The sequence below is a fragment of the Cryptomeria japonica genome, chromosome 8 (genome assembly GCF_030272615.1).
Source record: "Cryptomeria japonica chromosome 8, Sugi_1.0, whole genome shotgun sequence".
Lineage (NCBI taxonomy): Eukaryota > Viridiplantae > Streptophyta > Pinopsida > Cupressales > Cupressaceae > Cryptomeria > Cryptomeria japonica.
In genome coordinates, this window is record NC_081412.1 from 492753359 (window position 1) to 492775815 (window position 22457).

General features: G+C 35.8%; 1 protein-coding gene across 5 annotated transcripts; it reads right to left on the minus strand.

The window, feature by feature from the left end:
• Positions 1-1233: 1233 nt before the first annotated feature.
• Positions 1234-21465, minus strand: LOC131060046 (uncharacterized). Of its 5 annotated transcripts, none has more exons than XM_057993135.2 (10): positions 21125-21465; positions 8360-8433; positions 8066-8257; positions 7578-7865; positions 7255-7396; positions 5566-5670; positions 4651-4753; positions 4443-4568; positions 1874-2061; positions 1234-1677 (listed from the first exon to the last, which is right to left on the minus strand). In XM_057993135.2, exons 2-10 carry the CDS (start codon positions 8385-8387, stop codon positions 1584-1586), a joined length of 1266 nt encoding a protein of 421 aa, XP_057849118.2. In that variant the 5' UTR covers positions 8388-8433; positions 21125-21465; the 3' UTR covers positions 1234-1583. The 5 variants fall into 5 exon arrangements, with proteins under 5 accessions (XP_057849118.2, XP_057849116.2, XP_057849119.2 ...); XM_057993133.2 differs by having other exon boundaries at positions 7255-7399; positions 21125-21464; XM_057993136.2 differs by having other exon boundaries at positions 7255-7399; positions 8066-8220; positions 21125-21457.
• Between the last annotated feature and the right edge of the window lie 992 nt (positions 21466-22457).

A 22457-nucleotide genomic window follows, 5' to 3' on the forward strand; every position in this document is an offset into this window, starting at 1 on the left:
TTGGGGATAAAGATTAGGGATGACAAGATTTATGGTTACCAAAAAATATTGAGATCATGCAGGTCACATATATCTAAGTTAAATTTTAAATAAAAACAAAGATGGTACTCTTAACAACAAATAACATGTATTTTTAACTAGAGATTCCATGATAAACTTTTGGTCAAATCTTTAAAAATCTATTTTAAGTACACTTCTAATTAGAAAATGCGATGTGACAAATTGTATGATTAGCTGTAAATAGGTAAGAGTCCATATCACATTTCTGAAAAGAAAAACAGACTAGCATTAGCTCATGCAACTGATCCCTCCCCATTAAATAGTGTTTTATAATATGATATTTATATCTTTAGTTTAACCATCAAGGACATATGGTGAAGAGTTGAATCTTTGAATGAAATAGGTATTTATCCAGCTCTCTGCTAAGATTTGCCAAATAAAAAGTCACGACTTCGAACCAAAGGAAAAAACAAAACGAGTGCGGACAAGAAGGGGAATGAATATTGTAACCATGGTAATGGCACCTGAGGGGAGCGTTAACTACGGCATAGCACGAACTAAGTATTTTGTGTATCAATGTTTTGGGTCAATAAGATGTGATATTTCCAGAGTCCATGGCAATGAGTGAGAATGCTTTTGGAATAAACTAGGGGAAAGGACCCAGTAGTCGTGCACCCTAACTTCACGCTTCTCAAAATCCTACTTGGAAATTTCGAATCACTCCGATTTTTTTACAGCAGCTTGCTTGGCAAGTCCCCTGCTTATAACTAAGGTTTCAGGGCCACATCATCAAATATGATGCCACATCAGCATGCTTTTTGCCAAGGTGTCCAAAACAGCCCCAAAAAAAAGTGAGACCAATAGGCGTGCAAAAGAGACCCCAATAGTTGTGCAGCCGATGTGGCATCACCTGATTGGTTACTTTTTACAATATTAGTACATTTCTTAACAACTATTGGTACATTTCCTAACAATTGTTGGTACATTTCCTAACAAAAATTGATATTTTTTGTTTCAAACAATAGGTTTTATTTGTTCAATTTTTGGAACAAAAGGTATCAACAACCCTCACAACAATTGGAACATGCTCAACTACTGGGTCCTTTCCCCTATCTAAGGTTTTTTTGCATTCTAGGAAGAGGAATCAATGAACTCTATAATTTCATAATATCACATAAAAACTTCCTAACATTAAAAATATCCCAGGAATCTAACATTAAAAAATAACAGGAATTGATTGAAATTTTCAGCTTCAAATAAACACCAAACTTGGTATAGCAAACCGTATCATCTGGCAGAAAGAACAATCGTTATCACATTTGCCTCTCTCCGTTCTCCCCATTTTTTGTAATAGGAACTTACCATTTTCACATTGCCACAATTAGAAGAACATACTTGTAAGCAAAAACTTTTTTAGGTTCCCAATAAGAATTAATATTTGCAAAAACAATGCATCTGCTTACTCTAGACCATCTATCTCTGGCAGAGACAAACTAATTAAGAGGATAGGTTTAATTACGAAGACTAAGGTCCATGCAAAATGAGAACCATCAAGAAAATGTGAAGATACAAAAGCTGCCTCACTATTTAGTCTTTAAAGGCTGTTGGAGAACGTAGTCATCAGGAGTGTAATAATCTGCTAATAATCGATACATGTATGAAGGGTTGTGTCCTCCACTGCAAAACATGAGGCAGAGATTGAACAAATTTCAGATTTCAACAATCCATATTAATTTTATATGCCACTTAGAGAAAAGAACAATATAACTCAAAAAGATTTGTAATTCCGTATGATCAGGTCCCACTTCAGATTACCAGCATAAAGAAAAGAGAAGGCCAAAGTTCTAAGACACTGAAAAACGTTGAAACTTACGTATCAGTGATGAAAAGGCTCACAAGCTGTGGTGGAACATAGTCGAATGCTGGATTGACTACATGCAGTCTTGAATTCCCAGTTCCACCGTCCATGCAGTCAGAGAACTCTCCATAGTCCAGCAATTCTGATGGTGATTTAAGGTCATTCAGTAAAACCTCTGGATTGTGCGGATACAAAGGGCATAGCTGCAAAAGAAATAGAAACAATTGTGATACTTGAATAGAAGCTGGATGTTAGTACTTGATATAGATTACCCAGTTATAATTTATTTTTTATGATTCTGTGGAAGTCTTATCTTCGAGACAATGATAGATAAACAAATCCAAAAAGAACGCAGGTAGTTGCTGCCATCAAATTTCATAGTTTTACTTTAACCATTACATAATGATGTAGGTAACAGGCGTGATAGCTCAATCAACTAAATAGCTACAACATTATTGGGTTTCGGGTTCAGATAAATTGACTTTTATGTAGAAAAAAGAAACTGAGTCTTCAAAATAATAGGCGATAGCTAGTGGGTAACGGCATAATGCATTTGATGAAACCTAAGAATGGAAACTCGGACTTGGCAGCCCAAAGTAGGACTCGGACTCGGGACTCTGCACTGACTCGGCAATAAAAAAAACTGTAGTTTTACAGAAAACAAAAAGAAATTAATGCATTTAGAGAACATAAAAGCCTATTTTGACTATCAATTTGTCATAATTCAAAGTTCAAACATTGCACGTCATATGATCTTTAAACACTTAATAATTGAAATTTCATAATTCATATTCAATAACTAGTGGGGGTTTGGGAGTGGAGACCCTAACGGGCTTGAGGGGCAGCAATGATAAGCTGCACAAGGTGTTAGATAAGAGAAAAACCCAATGATAGAAGGAGTGCAGGGAATTTGTACTTGCATCTCCCCGTGAGCCAGAAGTGGGGGTTTGGGGACCATGCCCCCAAAAAAATAAAATTGGATGATTGAAAATGGATAAGTTTGAACCAAAATATGAAGAAATGGGCACCTGCATACCTATTTTGGGCACCAAACAGCAGAATGAAATGAAGAAAAAAACAAAAAAAAATGTCTTTTTTAGCCATCTGGGCATTTCCAGGCAGGCGCGAGAGTCCTAGGTCAGGACTCGCAAGTCCGTGGTGATTCGACTTAGCAAGCCAACGGACTCGCAAGTCCCGTGAGTCCTAGCCAAGTTTTCAAACTATGGAGGAAACTACAAAAGAGATGTAACACTATTTTTATAAAATTGGTTTCAAGAACTAGTCTGAAGAACCTAATCATTTCCAAAATTTATTAAACATGCTTAATCCATCATGACCTGCATCATCCATGCTTAGTGCTTTTCCTATTTACCTAAATCAGGGTTTGCTGCGTCCAATCATTATGAAAACTATGTTACATCTTTAATGTGAGATTTGCGTTTGTGCAATAATGAAAATTTGTGTACAGCACGATAACTAAAAAATGCTCTCAGTTTAGCAAACTGCACAGCACCATTAACCTTAGAATGCGTTGTGTATTCTCCATTTATGCATATATACATGCATTCTTAGATATTTATACATATATATAAGCACATATATTTACCTTCATCCTTGGAATGTTGTGTGCTTATATACTCTGGTATATTCATAGGTATATGTTTATATATGCCCATGTATGTGGAGTCCACAAGTTTCTTTCTGCCAATTGTCTTTTGTTAGCATTCATATAATTAGTTCTATTTATTTACTAGTTCATGCATTCTCCTCACTTTTTCTTGCATTGATATTTCTCTCTTTTCACCTTTTCCATTATATTTGTTCTTGCTTTCATTACCTTTGTTAGGTTGTTTATACTTTATACATATAGAAAGAGATATTTTGAAAAGTTGATGGACAAACTTGAACTTTCTTGTGCTGCCTCTTCTCATTCTATAGATATTTATACTTTTTGAACAATAGCATTTTATAAGATGGTTATAAAGTTTATCATTATCATTACTCACAATTGTTTCTTGCTTGCTAGTTGAGCAAATTGACATGTTCACAAGCACTTATTGGATACACTGCCCCTTTTGGGGTGGAGGCATCTGTCAACTTTTTGACGTACTCTTCTATGGAGGTTAAAGACAAAATATCTTTTATATATATATATATATATAGAGAGAGAGAGAGAGAGAGAGAGAGAGAGAACACTTGATGGACAAAATGTCTATGCAATCAAATCCAGAAGCTTTCAAGAAACCCACCTTGAACCTTCTTGTGCTGCTACTTCTCATTCTATAGATATTTATACTTTTTGAGCAATAACATTTTATGAGATGGTTATTAACTATAAAGTTTATCATTATCATTACTCACAATTGTTTCTTGCTTGCTATTTAAGCAAATTGATATGTTCACAAGGACTTATTGATACAATGCCCCTTTTAGGGGCATCTGACGACTTTTTGACGTACTCTTCTATGGAGGTTAAAGACAAAATGTCTTCAAATAGTTAGCAAAATGATATCTCAAATAACTAACATAACCTACATATCAGCCATGTGATAAGGTTATTCATGCTTATTACATACAGCCTCACCTTGTGTGTACCAGCTAATACAACAAATGGAACAGCATGTCTGTGTGCTGCTAGTGCAACCATATGCAATCCTGCTGGTGCAATCACTCCACCATTGGCCAGGACCGCATGAGCACCTACTATAACCTTCACATCAAAATTGATATGGTAAATGAAACTTGTAAAATGTAACTCCATTAATAGAAAACATTAAGTAATTATTACTAACCATATTCACACGTGATATCATAGCAAAGACTGCTGAATCTGTAATTACGGTTGTTTGTAAATCTTTTGCAACTAGTTCTTTAGCAAGAGCATGCCCTTGATATCTGCAGCACTCAGCCAAATGTTATTTACTACATCAGTTAGTCCTTGTAATAAGAAAAGTCATAATGCAGTGTTCCTCTGAGCTTTCAGGCCAGGGGGACATGTTTCTACAAATGATAATTTCCTGTGCGTGTAGACAACAGCAGGGCAGCTAAATAATATTTGAAAACTAAATTGCAAATTCTAAATATAAATATCATAAATGAAGTGAAAGAAGCTAAAATTAAATAATATCCATGATCTGACATTAAATAACATTACCACAATACAAAGGGATGGAAATTCAAAAGGTTGATTCATATATGGAATACCAGTATTATAATTATAATTACACCAGTGAAAGTCCACAACATTAGAAATGAAAATGAATGATTATGAATCATTGATAATTATCCTCTACTTGTTTTTAAGTTTGAAATTGGAAATTGAAAATCAAACCACCAAAATGATCATGATTCACTCTTCCTTTGTTTTATTGTTCCTTTATATTTTTATGCCTGTCCATCAGTGATATCTAGACATCCCTGAGACAGTTGAGAGACAATGAATACTCCCAAGGATATCAACATGAATCTGTGGACATCAGCACATGCCCCAAAACAAGCCAAAAGGAACAAGGGGGTTCGCTAACGGGGTATCCCAAAAAATTTAGAGATTGGGGATAATGAACAGGGGATGAAATGTTCCAATCCTCCTGTCCCTAGAACATTTTGATTGTTTGGAACATCACTTCAGACCAAAGGACACATCCTGTGGGTATATTGACATGAGACATACATATAGAATTGGAAGCCTTAAAATAAAGAGTTCATACCTTGGAGCACCTTCTGCAACAAATACTTGAAAAGATCTCTTTTTCTTAGCCTCACAAAGGAACTTCATCACAGCCTTTGAGTGTGCTAGAGTTAATATCACCTCACTAAATGCCCACATAGGATTTCAAATATCAGTAGTGAAAGAAACGTATTCTACAAATACTAATAAAGTAGCTTGTTTAATATTAAACCCACAGTATAACGAATCACAGTAAATATGGACATTACTATAACATTTCTCTTCTTCAGATATAACTCCAGAAATAGCAAACTTAAAATGATTTAAACTGCAAAGTTGCCTTAAACCTACCTGGTGCTCCTGTATAGATTATAATCAGAAAAACATAAACCACAGATTTAGTTATCATTAAATCTAATATCATTATCAATTGTTTGTCTACATGTATCATTTCTAGCATCTAATCCTTTTTACCTTCATAAGGAAATTACAAAGTCACATTTAAGGCTGACAAGGACAAGCCTATATTGATCACCTAAGAACAAATGCTGGCAGTTTTGAAATAAATATCATCTTGAAGCAAACTAATGTAAGATTCACATGGGAGGGGAGCAGAATAATGTGTCTTAACATTTAGCAGTGTCCTTAGCTTGCAATTAACATGGCGTTCGGATTATTCAAAATGGCGAATGAATGTAGGGACAACTAAAAAATTCACCTTGACAAAAACAGGGTATTATTTATTATCTGGCTTAAATACAAGGAGAAGAGGAAAGAGATCCAGATTCCAGGTAACTGCTGATTACTTCATAAAAGATTAATTTTGCAGAATAGGTAACAAAAGATTGAATATCAAATGTCCAAATAACTTTTTTTGTTTTGCAGGTTAATGAAAGAAGAAATAATATTATTAGGAGTGGTTTTCTAAATAGCTATAAGGTAGGTGGATAATTGGGCATTTATTTGGGTCACCAAAAATACTATTAAACAACACCAACAACAACAGGATTTAGATAGGGATTCTTCTACTGATACCTTCAATAGATCTATCTGTGGCAAACATAGAAAACATCATGTAAGTACTAAGATCCTTTGTTTCTTCTGCTGGGAGACCAAATAATAATGGATATTGGGCATGTAAGAAAAGGTTGCAACTTACACCCTAAGTCACAAGATACGGAGATTTTCATGGATGAGGTTCGAATTTAATCGAATTTCAAACTTCTATAAAAAAAATCGAATTTAATCGAATTTCCTCCATAAAGCACTGCTCTCCGCCTCTAAACACAACTCAGCTGGTTGTGGGTATTCTTTGTATATGCTTTGCATCTATTGGGTCATGGGTGTCTGCAACTGCTGGGTCGCCCTCGGATTTTCTCCAACAAGGGTCGCTATTCTGATAATATATTAGAAGTATACATATATTTAAAAATAAACAAAATTATAGAAGGCGAATTTTATCCGAATTTTTTTTCGAATTTTTCCCTTGTCAAATTTCATCCAAATTTCATGGCTGTCGAATTCAAACCTTGTGACTTAGCTTACACCTATGAGGCCAAGACTCAAAAAGAGAGGCTGCTGGTAGAAAATCAGGAATTACTGGGGTGGGGCCTAGATATCAACAAATGATACAAACTTAACAACTTATTTGCCAGAATTCTTTATCTATTGGTATCCATCTAAAATGACCATTTAAAAAATGCAAACTCAAAGGAAACAATGCCCATACTTCTGATGAATATGTTCCAATGCTTGCTCCGCAATCTGAGAGTAACAGTTATCAATTTCTTCAATCAATTCATTGACGGCCTCAATTACACCATGTTTTAGCTTCCAGCTTTTCGAGTTTTTGTCAGCAGCTGCAATAGATACTACTAATCAAAGTAATATCCAAAGTCTACCAGATTTAAACAAATTGCTCAAAAAACCAAACCAATGCTATGGATTTGCAATATCTAAATGGATTTATAAATTTGCTTTGCAAAAAAGCCAACTTTGCTAAAAAAAATCTCACAAGGACAAAAAAATGAATCTCATGAAATAAACTCTCACATTTGCTCTTTGCTTCAGAGTCACCTCCTGAAGAACTTGTAGAAGCAGCAACTTCTGGTCCAGGTATAGATTCAAGAAGATTATGTAAGGAAGGAGCTTGTAATGTAATCCTATTTGCAGCAGCAAGAGCAGCTGCAGATAGCTGTGATGGGTTTTCATGTTGAGTGTCATCTTCATCGTCGCTGTCAACAGAAACTTCTAAGCCCAAAACATCTGTTGTTGCTAAAGCTACATCCTCATCGCGAATAAGATGTAATACACGTCTCACAATGTTCCCAACAGCTAGCTCTGATGTCAAATTTTCCAGAGAGAAATTCTTAGAATAATTTAGAGAGATATTAGATACAGACAAATATCTCGTTTGTAAATAAAGCCACAAAAGAAGCTAATCATAAGTGTCTATTATACCCACACGGAGGCATTTTGTTAAAATGTGAATTAGTCTTTACATGTCCTTAAAATATGAGCTGAGAGAAATGTAAACAAACCAACAGGATTGGCAGCAATGAGTTGCACGCCCACCGATTTTACAGCTTGAATAAGTGATGCTGCCTGATTAGAATGTGGTACACGTTGTTGAGAGATAACTGACCGAAGTACAACTGCAGTTTCTCTGGCGCTAGCCTGTGAACCCTCAACCTGCCTGATTGGTTTATGAACCCCCCAGGGCAAAAGAGAACCTGAGATCAGATTCAGATGAAAATTCACTTCTGAAACATTTTCGTTCTTTGAAAAAAATATTAGTGTTATTTTCTGCTGATTAAAAATGAGCAGATGATTACCGTCGCTTAAGCTTGACCACAAAGTCATTAACTGTTGCCTGTAGATCTGGCATTTTTCAGTTCCTTATCTTGACCTGCAAAAAATATCTCAATCTTATTGCTGAATTTATCCAACTTTGCATAGCATCTTTACCATCTTTGTTTATGCAATTTTTATAGCACTTGTTATCTTAAAAGAATGATATAAAAAGTCATTAACATATGCCTGCAATGATAATTGACAATTCAAGGTCAGATTTAGCGTACTGAATACTACCATTGCAAAATCTATCTCAATGAATGGAAGATTTGATGATATCAGATGTGTGGGAGAACACATGCCTGATTTCACAGAAAACTGGTGCAAAGGGCAAATAAACTAAGATCTATGCTAAAGTTCTAGAGGAGGAAAATTTGATCTTGGGGGATATGTTGGTTCTTCATGACAGTCCTAACATAGTAATATTTTGCTCGATGTTAATCCCAATAAAGAAAGTAAATGAACTTATGATGAATAAATGGAAAGCTCAGTTATAGGGTCACCAATCTCCACAGACATTTTCTCACACTTCCAGATTTAATAGCAAAATGATTAAAACAATGAGAGAAAAACTATCTCAAGGAAAGAGTAATCATGATTTTCATAGGATCTCTTGTAATTTCAAAGAACATCTAATCAGTAATTCTCGTATGAAATCAATATGAGTTTCTTTACTGCTTAAATTGCTGACTTGGAGAAGACTGATCATTTTTGTTTGAAAATGCTAAGGACAGAACATCACTGATGATTTAATGAGCTGAGTTTCGTAAGTTTGAAATTTTCTTACAATTTTTCTGGAGTAATGTGCTTTTCTTTATTGCATGTAGGCAATAGCTTTGGTGTTAATAGCTTGATTCAGAACTCGTACTTCTTCAGCCACTAACTCTCTCTCTGAGAGGATGCTGAGAATTATTGGCATGTTATATTGGGAGTTTCAGTGAAAATATGCTACCTTCTGCACATTAGCTTCTCCAAGACTTGATATTTTCTGCTTAGACAAACTTGGTGAGCTTGTGCCTTATCCAGTTCTGCTCTTTCTACCACCTCCATATTGAGGTTTCCCAAAAGGCTCAAAATTCAGTACCTTCTGTTGCTAGAAGTAACCTGGGCTTTGATAATTTCTGTGTACCACTGGATTTATTTTGCACCAAGCACTGGAGGAGCTTTACATCCTGCTTGAGTTCAGAACTTTCTTATTAGGGTCAGTGACAAGCTTTTATTAGGTAGATGAATCATATTTCAACCTAGAGGGAGGATATTATCGATCAGCACTTCAGTCCCAAACTTCTCAAGTGAGATGAAGCAGATTGCTCATAACTTGATAGCTAGATGAGAGAAATTAGATAAGTCAAATACTAATACTTAAATTGAAATCTGCACTAATCCACACAGCATTTTGAGTTTATTAAACTACATATGGACTTGCAACTAGTCTGTTACTATGGTGGAAATGGAGTAGATATTGGAATGAAGCAATATCAAACAGCTCTTCAGATCTTATTGGGCTGATTTGTGGCACCTTGATTCAAACTTAAAATGGTCGACCCAGTCATATTTGATGTATGCCAATCTGGAAGCAGGAAATCCAAGCTAAAATAATCGAAGGTTATTACAAAATAATTTGAAAAAATAAAAATATTTGGTAAAGTGTATAAGAGTCATTAGGGAGTCTTCAAACAATGATTGCACAGAATAAATAGCTAGACTTAAATGTGTCCTGGGTGCTAAGGTTCATACAGTAAAGGAAAAGTTTGGTCTGGACTCACTTGCACACTGCTAAACAAATAACTATTCCCAGCCTTATTGATAGGATGACACCTTGCAGCTAAAACTGTTTTCACTATTTCCATGCCACTTCAAGTATAAGAAAAGCTTGATAAAAATGTTAAAATTTTCTTCAGAATTTAGGTTCTTTTGTGGTTGAAAGGCTACTCATTCATTCCCTCAGAAAGACAACAAGCATAAGTTGTGTGAGTTGGACACTGTTGGAGTTGACAGTGAACCCCATAGCTTCCAAGAATCACCTACACCAAAACACCTATCACATCTAAAGAGGAAAAGCTATGATTGTGCTTATGCAACCTTGAGAAGAGAATTGATCCAAAAAGCATATGATATTGAAATGAATCTAAATGAATACAATGTGCAATAAGGAATGCTTATGAAAGCAAACCCTAGCTGAAACTCTAGGTGAGGATTACGTTTGATTATGACAAGTGTCCTCATCCTATGCTATGAGACAACATGACCTAAAAATAGAAAAACACTACTAAGTTTAGCTTAAGTGAATAAAGTAAAAGGGGACCTAATTAATTAATTAGTCAAGTGATGACCTATTTTACTCCAACACCCCCCCTAAGTATAAGTTAGGAAGTAGCTAAAAACCTAAAGATGAATTCAATGAATAGATGCATGGATGGGTCCCAAGTACAAGGCCTAATGAAGTACACATGTACAAACAAATGAATCTCTCATAACCGGAGAAAAGGAGAAAACTGTTGACTTGCATTTTGTGACCACACGCGACATAGAATAAAGTTTTCCAATGGTCACTTTACTCTTTCTTGATCAAAGTTCAATTGTATGCTAAGATTGTGATAAGTTCAAACAATCGACTCCAAGGTTCTGATTTGAAATGGACGTGACTCAATTGGTGTGATGTGATATGCCGGTAACCCAAGGGGACTTACGCACACTTAATGAAGATATTGACAAATTTGTAGCTTCAAGGATATATTTCACAAATGATTTGGAAATGAACAGTTCTTTTTTAGGACTTTTTGACCAAAATAATGCTGAAAGTAAAAGGAAGGCTTTAGGAAAAGCTATTCTAAAACTAAGAACTCAGCGAACAGCAACGCTTTAGATAGGATCAACCATGCTTCACTTGGCCACGTTAAGACAACTACATGAAGTGGGTGCAATCTTCAATGAGTGTGTTTGGAAGATTTCAAATCATCAGCAAATACCATAAGAGAACAATATCCACCCAATGATTCAGATTGAACGCACACATATAATAGCTCAAACCAACCTTGCATTGTTAATAACAATCAGCTATTAACAAAAGTTATGAGCGAAAGATCCACCTTAGAACACTGCAATTAACTTTGTTCACTAAAAATGCTTGAAATAAATCTACTCTATGTGAGGAAAGCAAGACCATGCAAGCTATGAAATAGGACAAGTATACACCATCAAAGAACAATGTATTACAGTTTGCTACTCCAAAAGCTTAGCACAACAATCTCAAAACAATCTCTCCCTCCTTTACAAATGACGAGGTGACCCCCTTTTATAGGCCTCCATCCTTGATTACATGTAAACCCTAATTAGGGTTTGACCCAAAAGATTCCACACACATGATGCAACAAGGTGGGAATAAAAATTAATGACCTGTTATGCCCATTATCAATTAATTACATTCCTGCCCATAATGGCATCTATTGTGCATTAAATGCACCACTTCTTTCAAATTCGCCCCAATGTGTAATAAATGCTCCATCAAGCTAGAACCGCCCATTGTGCAATAAATGCACCATCACCTCCAAATTCACCCAATGTGCATTGAATGCACCATCACTTCTTGGTATATGGCAGCTGCCATGCATTAACTCAGTTGCCACTTGGTCAAATATTCTAGCAATGAATACGACACTATGCCTTCATGTACTCAATTGATTCTCGCCATGCAAAAGGACCTAGCCGTCATTTATAATTTTCTTGGTTGTGCTTCATTAATACGGAATATTCTCTTTGCATGTCGCCAACTCATCCTCTACAAGAATCTTTCCATTTCAGGCTCACAAAAGACATTTTGGAAGATTTTCTTGCCTTGGAAGAATTTTAACAAATTTATCTGCTCCTACAAGATTCTTGATCATCTGGAATTTCAAGAGAGAAATTCTTGTAGAGAATTTTTTCATCTTGAAGGAATTTTTTTTTGTTTGTTTTTTTCTCTTATCTCGTTCTAAAGGAGATTTTGGATTAATCCATCACTTTTCTTATTTTTATGATTTTTTCTGCTCTGAGCTTTGGATTTCAGGAGAGAGAAAATTCTCTCCCTTAATCAAATTTTCATGTGCCCTGAAATTTCTTCATCTTTGGCAAATTTCTTCCCTGAGGAAGGAATTTTTTGAGTTTTGAACTTTTCTTCCTGAACCTTGATTTTCATGTCCTACTTCCAACCTTGGCACATTTTGGAACTAGAGAAGAAATTTTGGAAATTTTGGAAATTTGTTCCTTGAGGAAGGACTCTTCATGCCTTAGACAATTTTTACGTTTTCATGAAAGGAATGAAATTGTTTTTTCCGAAAATTTCTTCTGCTTGGGCGTAATTTTATCCTAAGGAAGGAACTTTTTGAAATCTTGAATTTTTTCCTCCTTGGCCATGAATTACTCTGTCAATTTTGCCCTTGGTCATTATTTGAAAATTGTGAAAATTTCCTTCTTAACCATCGATTTGCATTCTCTTTCTAACTTGGGCGTTGAATCACCATGATTGAGGAATTTTGCTTGGAGGAGAAAATTCCTCCTCTAGCCTTGTTTGGCGCCCCTCCTTGGCCTAGAGCACTAATTCCTTGTGCTGTAGGAAAAACATGTCATGTAGGAAATTCCTCCATCACCTTCTTTAGCGCCTTGACTCTAACTTGGGCGCCAAAACCATGTCCTGCAAGAAATCTGACATTTCTTGCTTTTCCTTCTTGAGTCTCATTTGGCGCCCATGCACATGTTCGGGGCATAATTTTGACTTGCAAGAGGAATTCATCATGGAGGATAGGGTTCCTCCACTACCCCATTTGGCGCTCTTCTTGATGCATTGGGCGCCAAAACCACCTTATGGAGGATTTCAAACTTTGGAAACATTTTACTCGCTTACCTTCATCCAACGCTTCTACTCTAGATTTGGGCGCAATTTTGACGTTGTGCAGGAATCCTTGCCTTGAGGAAAATTCCTCCACAAGGCCATTTTGGTGCTCTACCCCCTTACTTGGGTGCTAATTTCATGTAGTGGAGGAACTTTGCCTTGGAAGGAAAATTCCTTCACTGCCTCGTCTTGGGCGCTAAAATCACATGGGGGAGGATTTTGTCATTTTTTATGCTTTTCCTCCTTGACCACCATCTAGTGCTCTTCCTCAAGACTGGGCACCAAAACCACATGCTGTAGGATTTTTTCTTGGAGGGAACATTCCTCCATTACTCCATTTTGGCACCCATATACTCACCTTGAGCACATTTTCCATGTGCAGGAGGAATTTTGGACCTTTTAAACTTTTCCTCCTACACCTAAGTTTGGTGCTATGTCTCATGTTTAGGTGCTGAATTGACCTTGTGGAGGAATTTTGCCTTTGGAGAATAATCCTCCACAACCCTTGTTTGGGGCCCTTCATCCTTGGGCGTTGAATCTACCTTGAGCAAGAACTTTGAAAAAAATTGAAATTTCTCCTCCATACCACTTTGGCACCCAATCTCCATGCATGGGTGGAATTTTAACCCTGTGGAGGAATTTTGCTCCTAGAGGAAAATTCCTCCTGCACCCTCATTTGGCGCCCTAAAATGGATTTTTGCCAAGGATTTTCTATGATTTTCTTCCCAAACTAAGCCATTTTTTCACTTTTCCAGATTGGGATGCCATTTTTGGATTTGAAGTGGATTCCTCTACCTTAGACTGATTTCTTAATGCTTTTTCCACTTTAGGAAAGAATTTCACACTTAGCCATTTCTTTCATCAAAAGCCTGCTTTTTCGACTTTTTGGATTTAGACAAATATTTTCAGGAATGCTCTGTCTATGGTATCAAGACCTTTGCCTTAGATGGACCTGCCAAAAATAGACTTACTAAAAATAGTAAGTACTTCAAATCATCAAATTAGGGCAAACCGAAACAAGGTAACACTTACTAAAAATCGTGAGTTTGATTTTTGGCCAAATAAAGACCCAATTTGGGACGCAATGAAACTTACTAAAAAAATTTAACTACTCAAAATTGGCTCAAATTTCACTGGGAGCTTCCTTGAAGGGCTTTGACTTCAATGCAACTCTCATTTTTTCCAAAACCCTAAGGAAAAGACCTCAAATCTAAGTCTGAAGGGCAAAACCCTCAAATAGACCAAACCAGTTCTAGACTAAGCCAAATTTACTCAAACGACTTGCAGACTTGATCAAATTTCACCAAAACACTTGCAAACTGGGGAGACTGAAGGGATTGTTGCAAAAAGACCCAAAGAACAAAAACCAAAAGACCAAGAGGGCCTAAAAAGTAGGAGGTCCCCATTTGTAATGGGGCGATGTGTAAAAACGTCACAACAAAAACCGCATAGAGAAAAACTCCTCTCCAAAAGAAAGAAAATGAAATAAATGTGTACTAATGCAAAAAGAAAAGGAGGACTCGATAAGGACTCCCCAAGGACTAATTTTGTCACATAAGTACAATAAATGTCCCACCAATAGGATAGAGAAGATGAATTCCTCCCCCCCCACCCCGCCAAATAAAGAAGTAGCTCTTGTGTCAATGATGAATGCTTGAAGACAAAACATGATCCACTACTTGCAAACAACATTTCTCCCCTTAGGAAGAAACAAATCCACTAGTGATTGGAGAGGCCATTTACATAAGTTGGATGAATAGGGAATCCAAATCCAAATGGTGTGCCTCTAAAAAATGAAAAACTACTCAAATGTCCACATGTTGAAATGAGATGATGTCAAATAGCTATGTTTGGAAGACGATGAATGACAAACTGCACTAAATCAATATGTGTCATTGATGCGGTGATACTAATCTGATCAAAAACAACGGAAGATGGAGATTGGGTTTTGAGATGAGGAGTAGGAACAAGGAGACAAACCTATAAACCATCGAAACAGGCAAGACTTGTGATATACTCTTCTAAAGTATCATCATAAAAAGGTATGTGATTTGCATCATCAAGGGGAATGAGACAATCTTCAACAAGATCCTTTGAGAATAGAGAGATATGAGGGTCTCCATGGATCTCCCAGAAAGTCTAGTCCAAAGTGTGTGAAGACAATCAATGTCCAATGAGTCCATAAAAAATAAGGGAAACACAATGTCATGATCAACACTAGAACAAATTAGTCCTACAACATCATCAATGATGTTACTCCAAGCTGATCTACTCCCTAATGTGTTTGGTTAAGGTATAATCCATAAAAATAAGGCAAAAAATTAGGCCACCTAAAATGTGTTAGGATGCCATATTGCCAAGACCCATAATTATCCTTTTCCAGGATGACTACAAAAGGATGAACAGAAAAACCCATAATACCTCCTCAATAATTAAATCAAAGACTGATAACCTCAATGCATATAAAACCAAGGTTACCCAGGGATGCGTCCCTAGGCCAAAATCCGTCGTCCCCAAAATTTGCATGAAACATCCCAGAAATTTGGGGACGGCAATGACTCTCAAAGGGGACATCCCCCCGTCCCCAGGACGGTTGGGGACACCTATGACATCCCCTAACTGTCTCTGAGAACCCTTTTTCAAACACATTTAAAAATGAAAAAAAGACTCAAATGCTTAAAAAAAACATTTTTTTATTTCTTTTTGTGGGTCCCCACACCTCAGCAATAGTGCATAAGTGTTTGATAAATTTCATACACATTTAACTACATATGTCAGCTGTAACTACAACAAGAAGTCTAGAAAACAATGGATAGGTGCTGCAACAAATTTGGGCAGCAAGCACAACTCAATTTAACAAACACCCAAAACTAGGTAATGCATAGGAAAGTGATTATATTCTGCAACACTGGATTTTCACTGATATGAGGGGTAAATGTGTCTGAATCACTCTGCCAAAAGCACTAAGAAATAATGAACAGCAGCCTGTTAATAAATTTCACAAACACTTAGAACTTGGTAGTGTGTAAAAAAGTGGTTGCAGGTCTGTAACATTGAACTTTTCACTGATATGAAGGGTAAACAGGTCTGAATCATAGCCAAAAGCACTCAGAAATATCAACAACTATTTGATAATAAATTTCACAAACACCCATAACCTGGTAGTGCATAAAGAAGCGGTTGTAGTTCATAATAGTAATAGAATACTATCAAAATATCCTCCAACCAAAAAGAAACAATGAACTACTTGCAAACAAGTGCTGGAATGATTAATGTCAAGTCTAGAAACCACTGTGCAAAGCTCATAACTTAATTAAGGGTCTGATGTTCGCAAGTCGAAACAGCTGCAAAATTCATCAAAAACCTTCTCGAAACATCATAGAACACCTCCCAACATTACCCAACAGCAACATATACCACCAGCATCACCAAAGAACAACAAAGGGGCCAAGAAATGCAAGGAAATAGGGAATCATACCTAGCAGATCACGCCAGACCTGCAAGAGGTACAACCTATACTGGGTCGTCGTACTTTTCAGGCTGGAAACCACTCATACTCCTTCAAACTCACATGCTTGGGCTGGAAATGAACATCAATGGAAACAGCTAGTGTAGACTAATCAATACCATCAATATTGGTGGTCAAACAAGGTATTCAATTGAACACAAATATTATAACTCATATATTAAGGTTATATAATGTATATATACATGCTTTATCCATGTTTTCATATGAATATTTAAAAATTTCCTATATATTTTAAATTTTTCATATATTTTATATAGCTGTCCCCTAGCCATCCCCAAAATTGGCAAAAAATTATTGTTGTCCTGAAAACACGTCTCCTCGTCCCCATCTCAGAAACTCGAGGTAGCATAGCGTAAAACAAATCAAATAAAGTCATCTCATACAAATAGAACATTAAAATGTCCAAGTAATTGACCCAAATGTGAAATCATAAAAAAACTAGATAAAAAATACTCGAGGCAAATTCTAAAAAAATTGCATGGATAGATTTGAAGAGCTCTAAAATTTAACTTTCCAATGTTGCAAGAATCACAAAAATCAGGCATAGAGGCAAAAATTTATAAGCTTGAAAGCAGAAACTAATGGTTCAAATTCAATAGGCGATAAAATGTACCACCAATAAAATCTAATGATTAGACTTGCATTACTGGAAAGTACACAGAACCAGCTTTTCAACAATATCTTGTTGGCCAGAATTCAACATTATCTGCCCAAATTATGCCAAAAAGTAAAAAAAACAACTCCCTCATGAAAAATTAGGGCTTGGAGAGACCAGCAATGTACAATGGTGACATCATGCTGACATCATCAGTGAAATATGTTGAGGCCATCAGAATATTCCCTCTCTGGTGGAAAAAAATGCCAATTTCTTTAAATGGTTGGAATAAGCTAGATCCTAACGAAATGTTTTGTCTGTCACCCACTAAAAAACTTGGTAACTGAAAAATTGAAAGGCAAGTTTGAAAAGGGTTGCCGACCCAAAAAGCAGCTGAAACGTGAACCCACCTATATGGCCCAACTTAACAAGAACTGAGTTCACTTATTTTTTGTAACATTCATACAAATAAAAGAAAAGACTATACAAATGCATGAAGAATGATTTCATTTTTATGCCCTTTTGATTTGTCACAGCATCATCCAACCATGGGATACAATTAAATAAATTAATAAAAAACGTTTATACTTTATAATATGCATTTTTGGGTGGTATGAACGTTTGCAAAACTTTTGGACAGAAGATTTAAACGTTTGAAGGTAGATCTTTACCCTCCCACATCATTATGAAATGTCCATTGTTGAAAAAAGCAAATGGCTGCCAGGCCAATTAATATTTTAAGTCAAAATGGTTATTTACTAAGCTGCTGAAATTTCCTTAACTTACAATAAGTACAATCTCATTTAAGATATTTGATAGACATTTCTGTTGGAAGAACAACTAACATTCCAGAGTGAAAAGGCAACAAATATAGAAACCCCCTACGTGCTAATGGGAGTTACTAGTTTTGAATCCTAGTTGTTCATAGAAAAAAACAATCCATGCATCCTCTTTTGTATGACAGGTCAGAGATTCAATAAAAATAAAGCTCCCTTGTATTTACACAATTAAAAGAAAATAATATACATAAGAGAAACTAAATTGAAAAAACAACTTGGTATACCCTCAGTTATCACCCACTGTGGTACGAATTAACCTTAATCATTAAACCTGGTGTCGCATGTGACTTTAAACAACATATTTCAAAAATAAAATCATCTAATAGAGCACTTCTCTGAATTGCCAAAAAGAGAATATAATTTTAAAAAACAGTACAAGAAACGTTTACAAAAATAAGATTTTCTAGGAAGACAACGCAACCCCATGACTTAGAGCTTTTAGTTAAGAACCATTCTGATTGAAATATATTCATAAAACCAGCACCATTTATATATGTAATGGCATGGATCTCAATTTTAGTTTTTAGATGGCGGCAGCTGTCTGCATTGCCTTTGAGGTCATGCACTGCTACTAAACCCCAAGATGAAGTGGATGAGGGTTTACGGGACTGGTTTATTGCCACTCTGATTTCACTGCACTCTTCATATTTTTTTATTAGTTTAACCTTTTTCAAACAATGATGTCATTTTATTTTGATGTTTAACTAGATGAATTGGTGAAGACATCCTTATTCCAATGGAGACTCACGCTCGATTTAAATGGACAGGGTAGTGCACCTCAAAACAATATAAGTCAAGATAAATAGAAAAAAAATTAAATGATCCTCCCTCGGTAATTTATGATAAATAATAATTGTAAGTAATTAAAAAGCTACAGTTAACTATTTTGCGTATTTTTCATTTGATAGAACTTAGAAGAACAACTTGTGTCTTAATGAATTATCAAGCAGCTTTATTAATTAACTAATTAATTAGTTATTCTAGTAACAATTGTACTTCTTTTCTAATGCTTGGAGGGGCAACTTGTTTCTTATTGATTTATCAAAATTTTGATGCTTTAATTAAAAATACTAATTGTGAATTAATGAGAAAGGTTTGCTTTGTCAAACTAGAAAGTTTTGTTATTTTTTTCTCCAAACATTGTTTTTTCGAGTTTTCATGTACTAATGAAGTAGCTTGTCAACGAGAAAAGGATGGGCATCATTCAATTGGAAAAGTATTAGTGTCTCTTCTACTCGAAATGATTTTCCAGCATGTGTTCCCAATGCCATCCTTTTCTGAATGAACCAACGTAAATCTTAGGGGAATATAAAGTGGAAACTCACTAATGTTTCAAATAATAGCAGCAGAAGCAAGCTATAACTTTTAAGTATCTCGGCAACATTCTTGGCATTGGATATTGAAATAGGTATGCAGATTTTATTTGAAGCATCGTAAAAATCCAATTAGGGGTTTTAATATTGATGATCTCTCTTTGGAAGTTGCTTTCACCGTGTTAAAATATTCTTTACATGATTATCAAGGATGATATCCATTTTCACCAGCACAAAGTGTATGGTGTCTCATGGTAGACTTGAACCAAATGCAATCCTTTTAAAATCTGAGTAAACAAACTCTCATTGAAGAGTATATGTGCCAAGACTATATGAATAACTTAATTAACCCTCTTCCGACACCACAACTTTTTAAAGTGTTAGCAGAAATAGGATGAAATTTTTTGGTACATTTTGCCAGTGAAAATCTTCTGGAGTTGATTCTTAACAATGCATATCTACAGACCTTTTGTCTTCTGGAATTGATTCTTAATTATGCATTATCTACAGATCTTTTCTTTTGTTATTAATTACTTACTGTCTCAGAATTTTATTATTTTTGTTATACTCTTAATATTTGAAATTTTCTAGTTGACCACATCCCTGTTGGGAGCCCCAATAAGGATTGTCGCCGCTGTTGGCCTATTATACAATCACCAAAACCACATAAACATTTAATTGTGTTCAGAAAAATAGTGAAAAAGTTTTAAACACCTTGGCTATGCTAAGTTAAACCACTACAGCCCACCAGCTCTAAGCGGCCTTTGTTGGTGCCACCAACATATGGCCCTTTGATGGATTACAAAAGATATATTGTGATAAGAAAAAATAACAATTCGCTACCTTGCAAGAGGCAGCACAGCTGATCGACTGAAACAAACAACTAAGTTAGTCCTTTTCACTCATCTCATAAATTTCGAAGTGACAACATTTTGCATGTTGACAACAAAAAAACGTTACACAGAACTTGTTCGTGTGTTTTTTTCTTTTCAACACAAAACGAAAGGACTATTTAAAAGAAAAATCCACCCATATAGCCCAAAACAAAACTCATATGATATCTCCGCTAGATCTCTTCTCAAATTTAGGAACTGACAGAAAACCCTTGAGTATCCCAAAATTAAAAAATGTGCGCATAATCGAAGGGTTGAAATTTTTTAATTCTATTTCAAACCCTTCAGTATCCCAAAACTAATTACGGTTTTCATTTCAAACCCTCAAATAACCCAACAAACAAAAAACTACTGTTATTAAATTTTGATTTTTTTTTACATATTGAATGTTCAATAACAATTTTCTTTCATTCAAACTCCTGATACCTTAAGAATTTTGATTTTGTTTCATACCATCGAATTTACCCAAAACAACAATAAATTCGATTTCGTTCAAACCCTTGAATTTAGCCAGAAATTAATTTGAGAGTAAAGCCGTGAAAAACCTCAAATTATGTTTATGTAGGTAAAGCAAAACCAGAACAAATCCGTGAAATAAGGGAGAAAAAATAAATGTTCTCACGGCACAAGAATACCGTAGATCTCATTTATTTCAGAACCATATTCATTATCAAAAAATGCATCCAATTAAAATAGATTCAGGCACTCGCCTCTTATGTGGAGGAATCTATATGCATCACTGCAAGCTCCACCAAGGGCCTTAATGAAGAACCGAAGGACCGCAGTTTAAATACAGCCTTCCATGGAAAATCTAAACCTTATAAGCACTATTTCTCTGAGTAATTGAGACACAAAAATCTGATGGGGTCAATGAATAAAATTACTCTCAGTAGTTTTCAAACAAATGAAAACACTGTGAAACGTGTAACTGTAAATGAGAAGCGTAAAAAAAGTGTCAATCATGAAAGGCTGTAATACATGATCGATGGTTTCGTATACAGAAAAGCTCCATCGGCACTAAAAGACGAACCTTCTGAAAATACGACGGTTAAGTACAGTACACTTTCATTACTACTAATTTTGCCTACTCAATTCTCTGCCACATAGGCCTATATCTTCCGTCTTTCACATGATCAACTGCGCATAAGGACAAGGTATGTGGACGACACCAATGTGTGTTGGCCACATGGGCTAGAAAATTTAGAAGCGTTTCATGCCCATCTTAATAGCATCTCTTTTACCAAGGGGCTTGAGTTTGACAACCAGCTCTTTTTCTTAGGTATTTTTCTTATTAAAAAAAACGGCTGGCTCTCTTTTTTGTTGTGTTTATCGGAAAGCTACTCATACTGATCTCTATCTCTATTCTTCTTTTTATCCAGCCCAAAAATCTAGCATCCTTAAAACCCTTGTCATTAGAGTCTTTTGTATTTGCGATGAGGATAACATAGAGCTTGAGTTAGCTCATCTTTGTCAAATTTTTATGTTAAATGGGTTTAAAAGCAAACAAATTTCTAAAGCCTATTCTCAAGCCATGTCTTGATTCGTTCCCAAGTCTAATTTGATCCAATGTCCTTTCCCCCATGCCTCTCTCCCTTACATCGAAGGCATTTCCTACAAAATCTCCGAGATCCTTTTGAAAAAAGGTCTTCGTTATGCCTTCAAGACTGTTTCTACTTTGAGGGATCGGATGCCTTCTCTCAAAGGCTTTAGAGACATCCTTCTTGACTCAGGGGTCTATAAGGTAGTTTGTTCATGTGGCATGCCTTACATAGGTGAAATGGGGCGCTCTTTCATCACTAGAATCCAAGAGCACAATATCAACATTAGGCATGTGCATATTTCCAAATATGCCTTAGTTGAGCATGCCTCCTCCACCAAGCACCACATTCATTTAGAAAGCACGCAAATCTTATTCAAGGAAGACAACTTTTTCAAACGCAAGCTCAAAGAAGCTATTGAAATCAAAACTTAATCGCGATGAGGGGTGGAGTCTTAGTCTCGCCTGGCAACCTTTGCTTTCCAACCTCCGTACTAGCCATCATC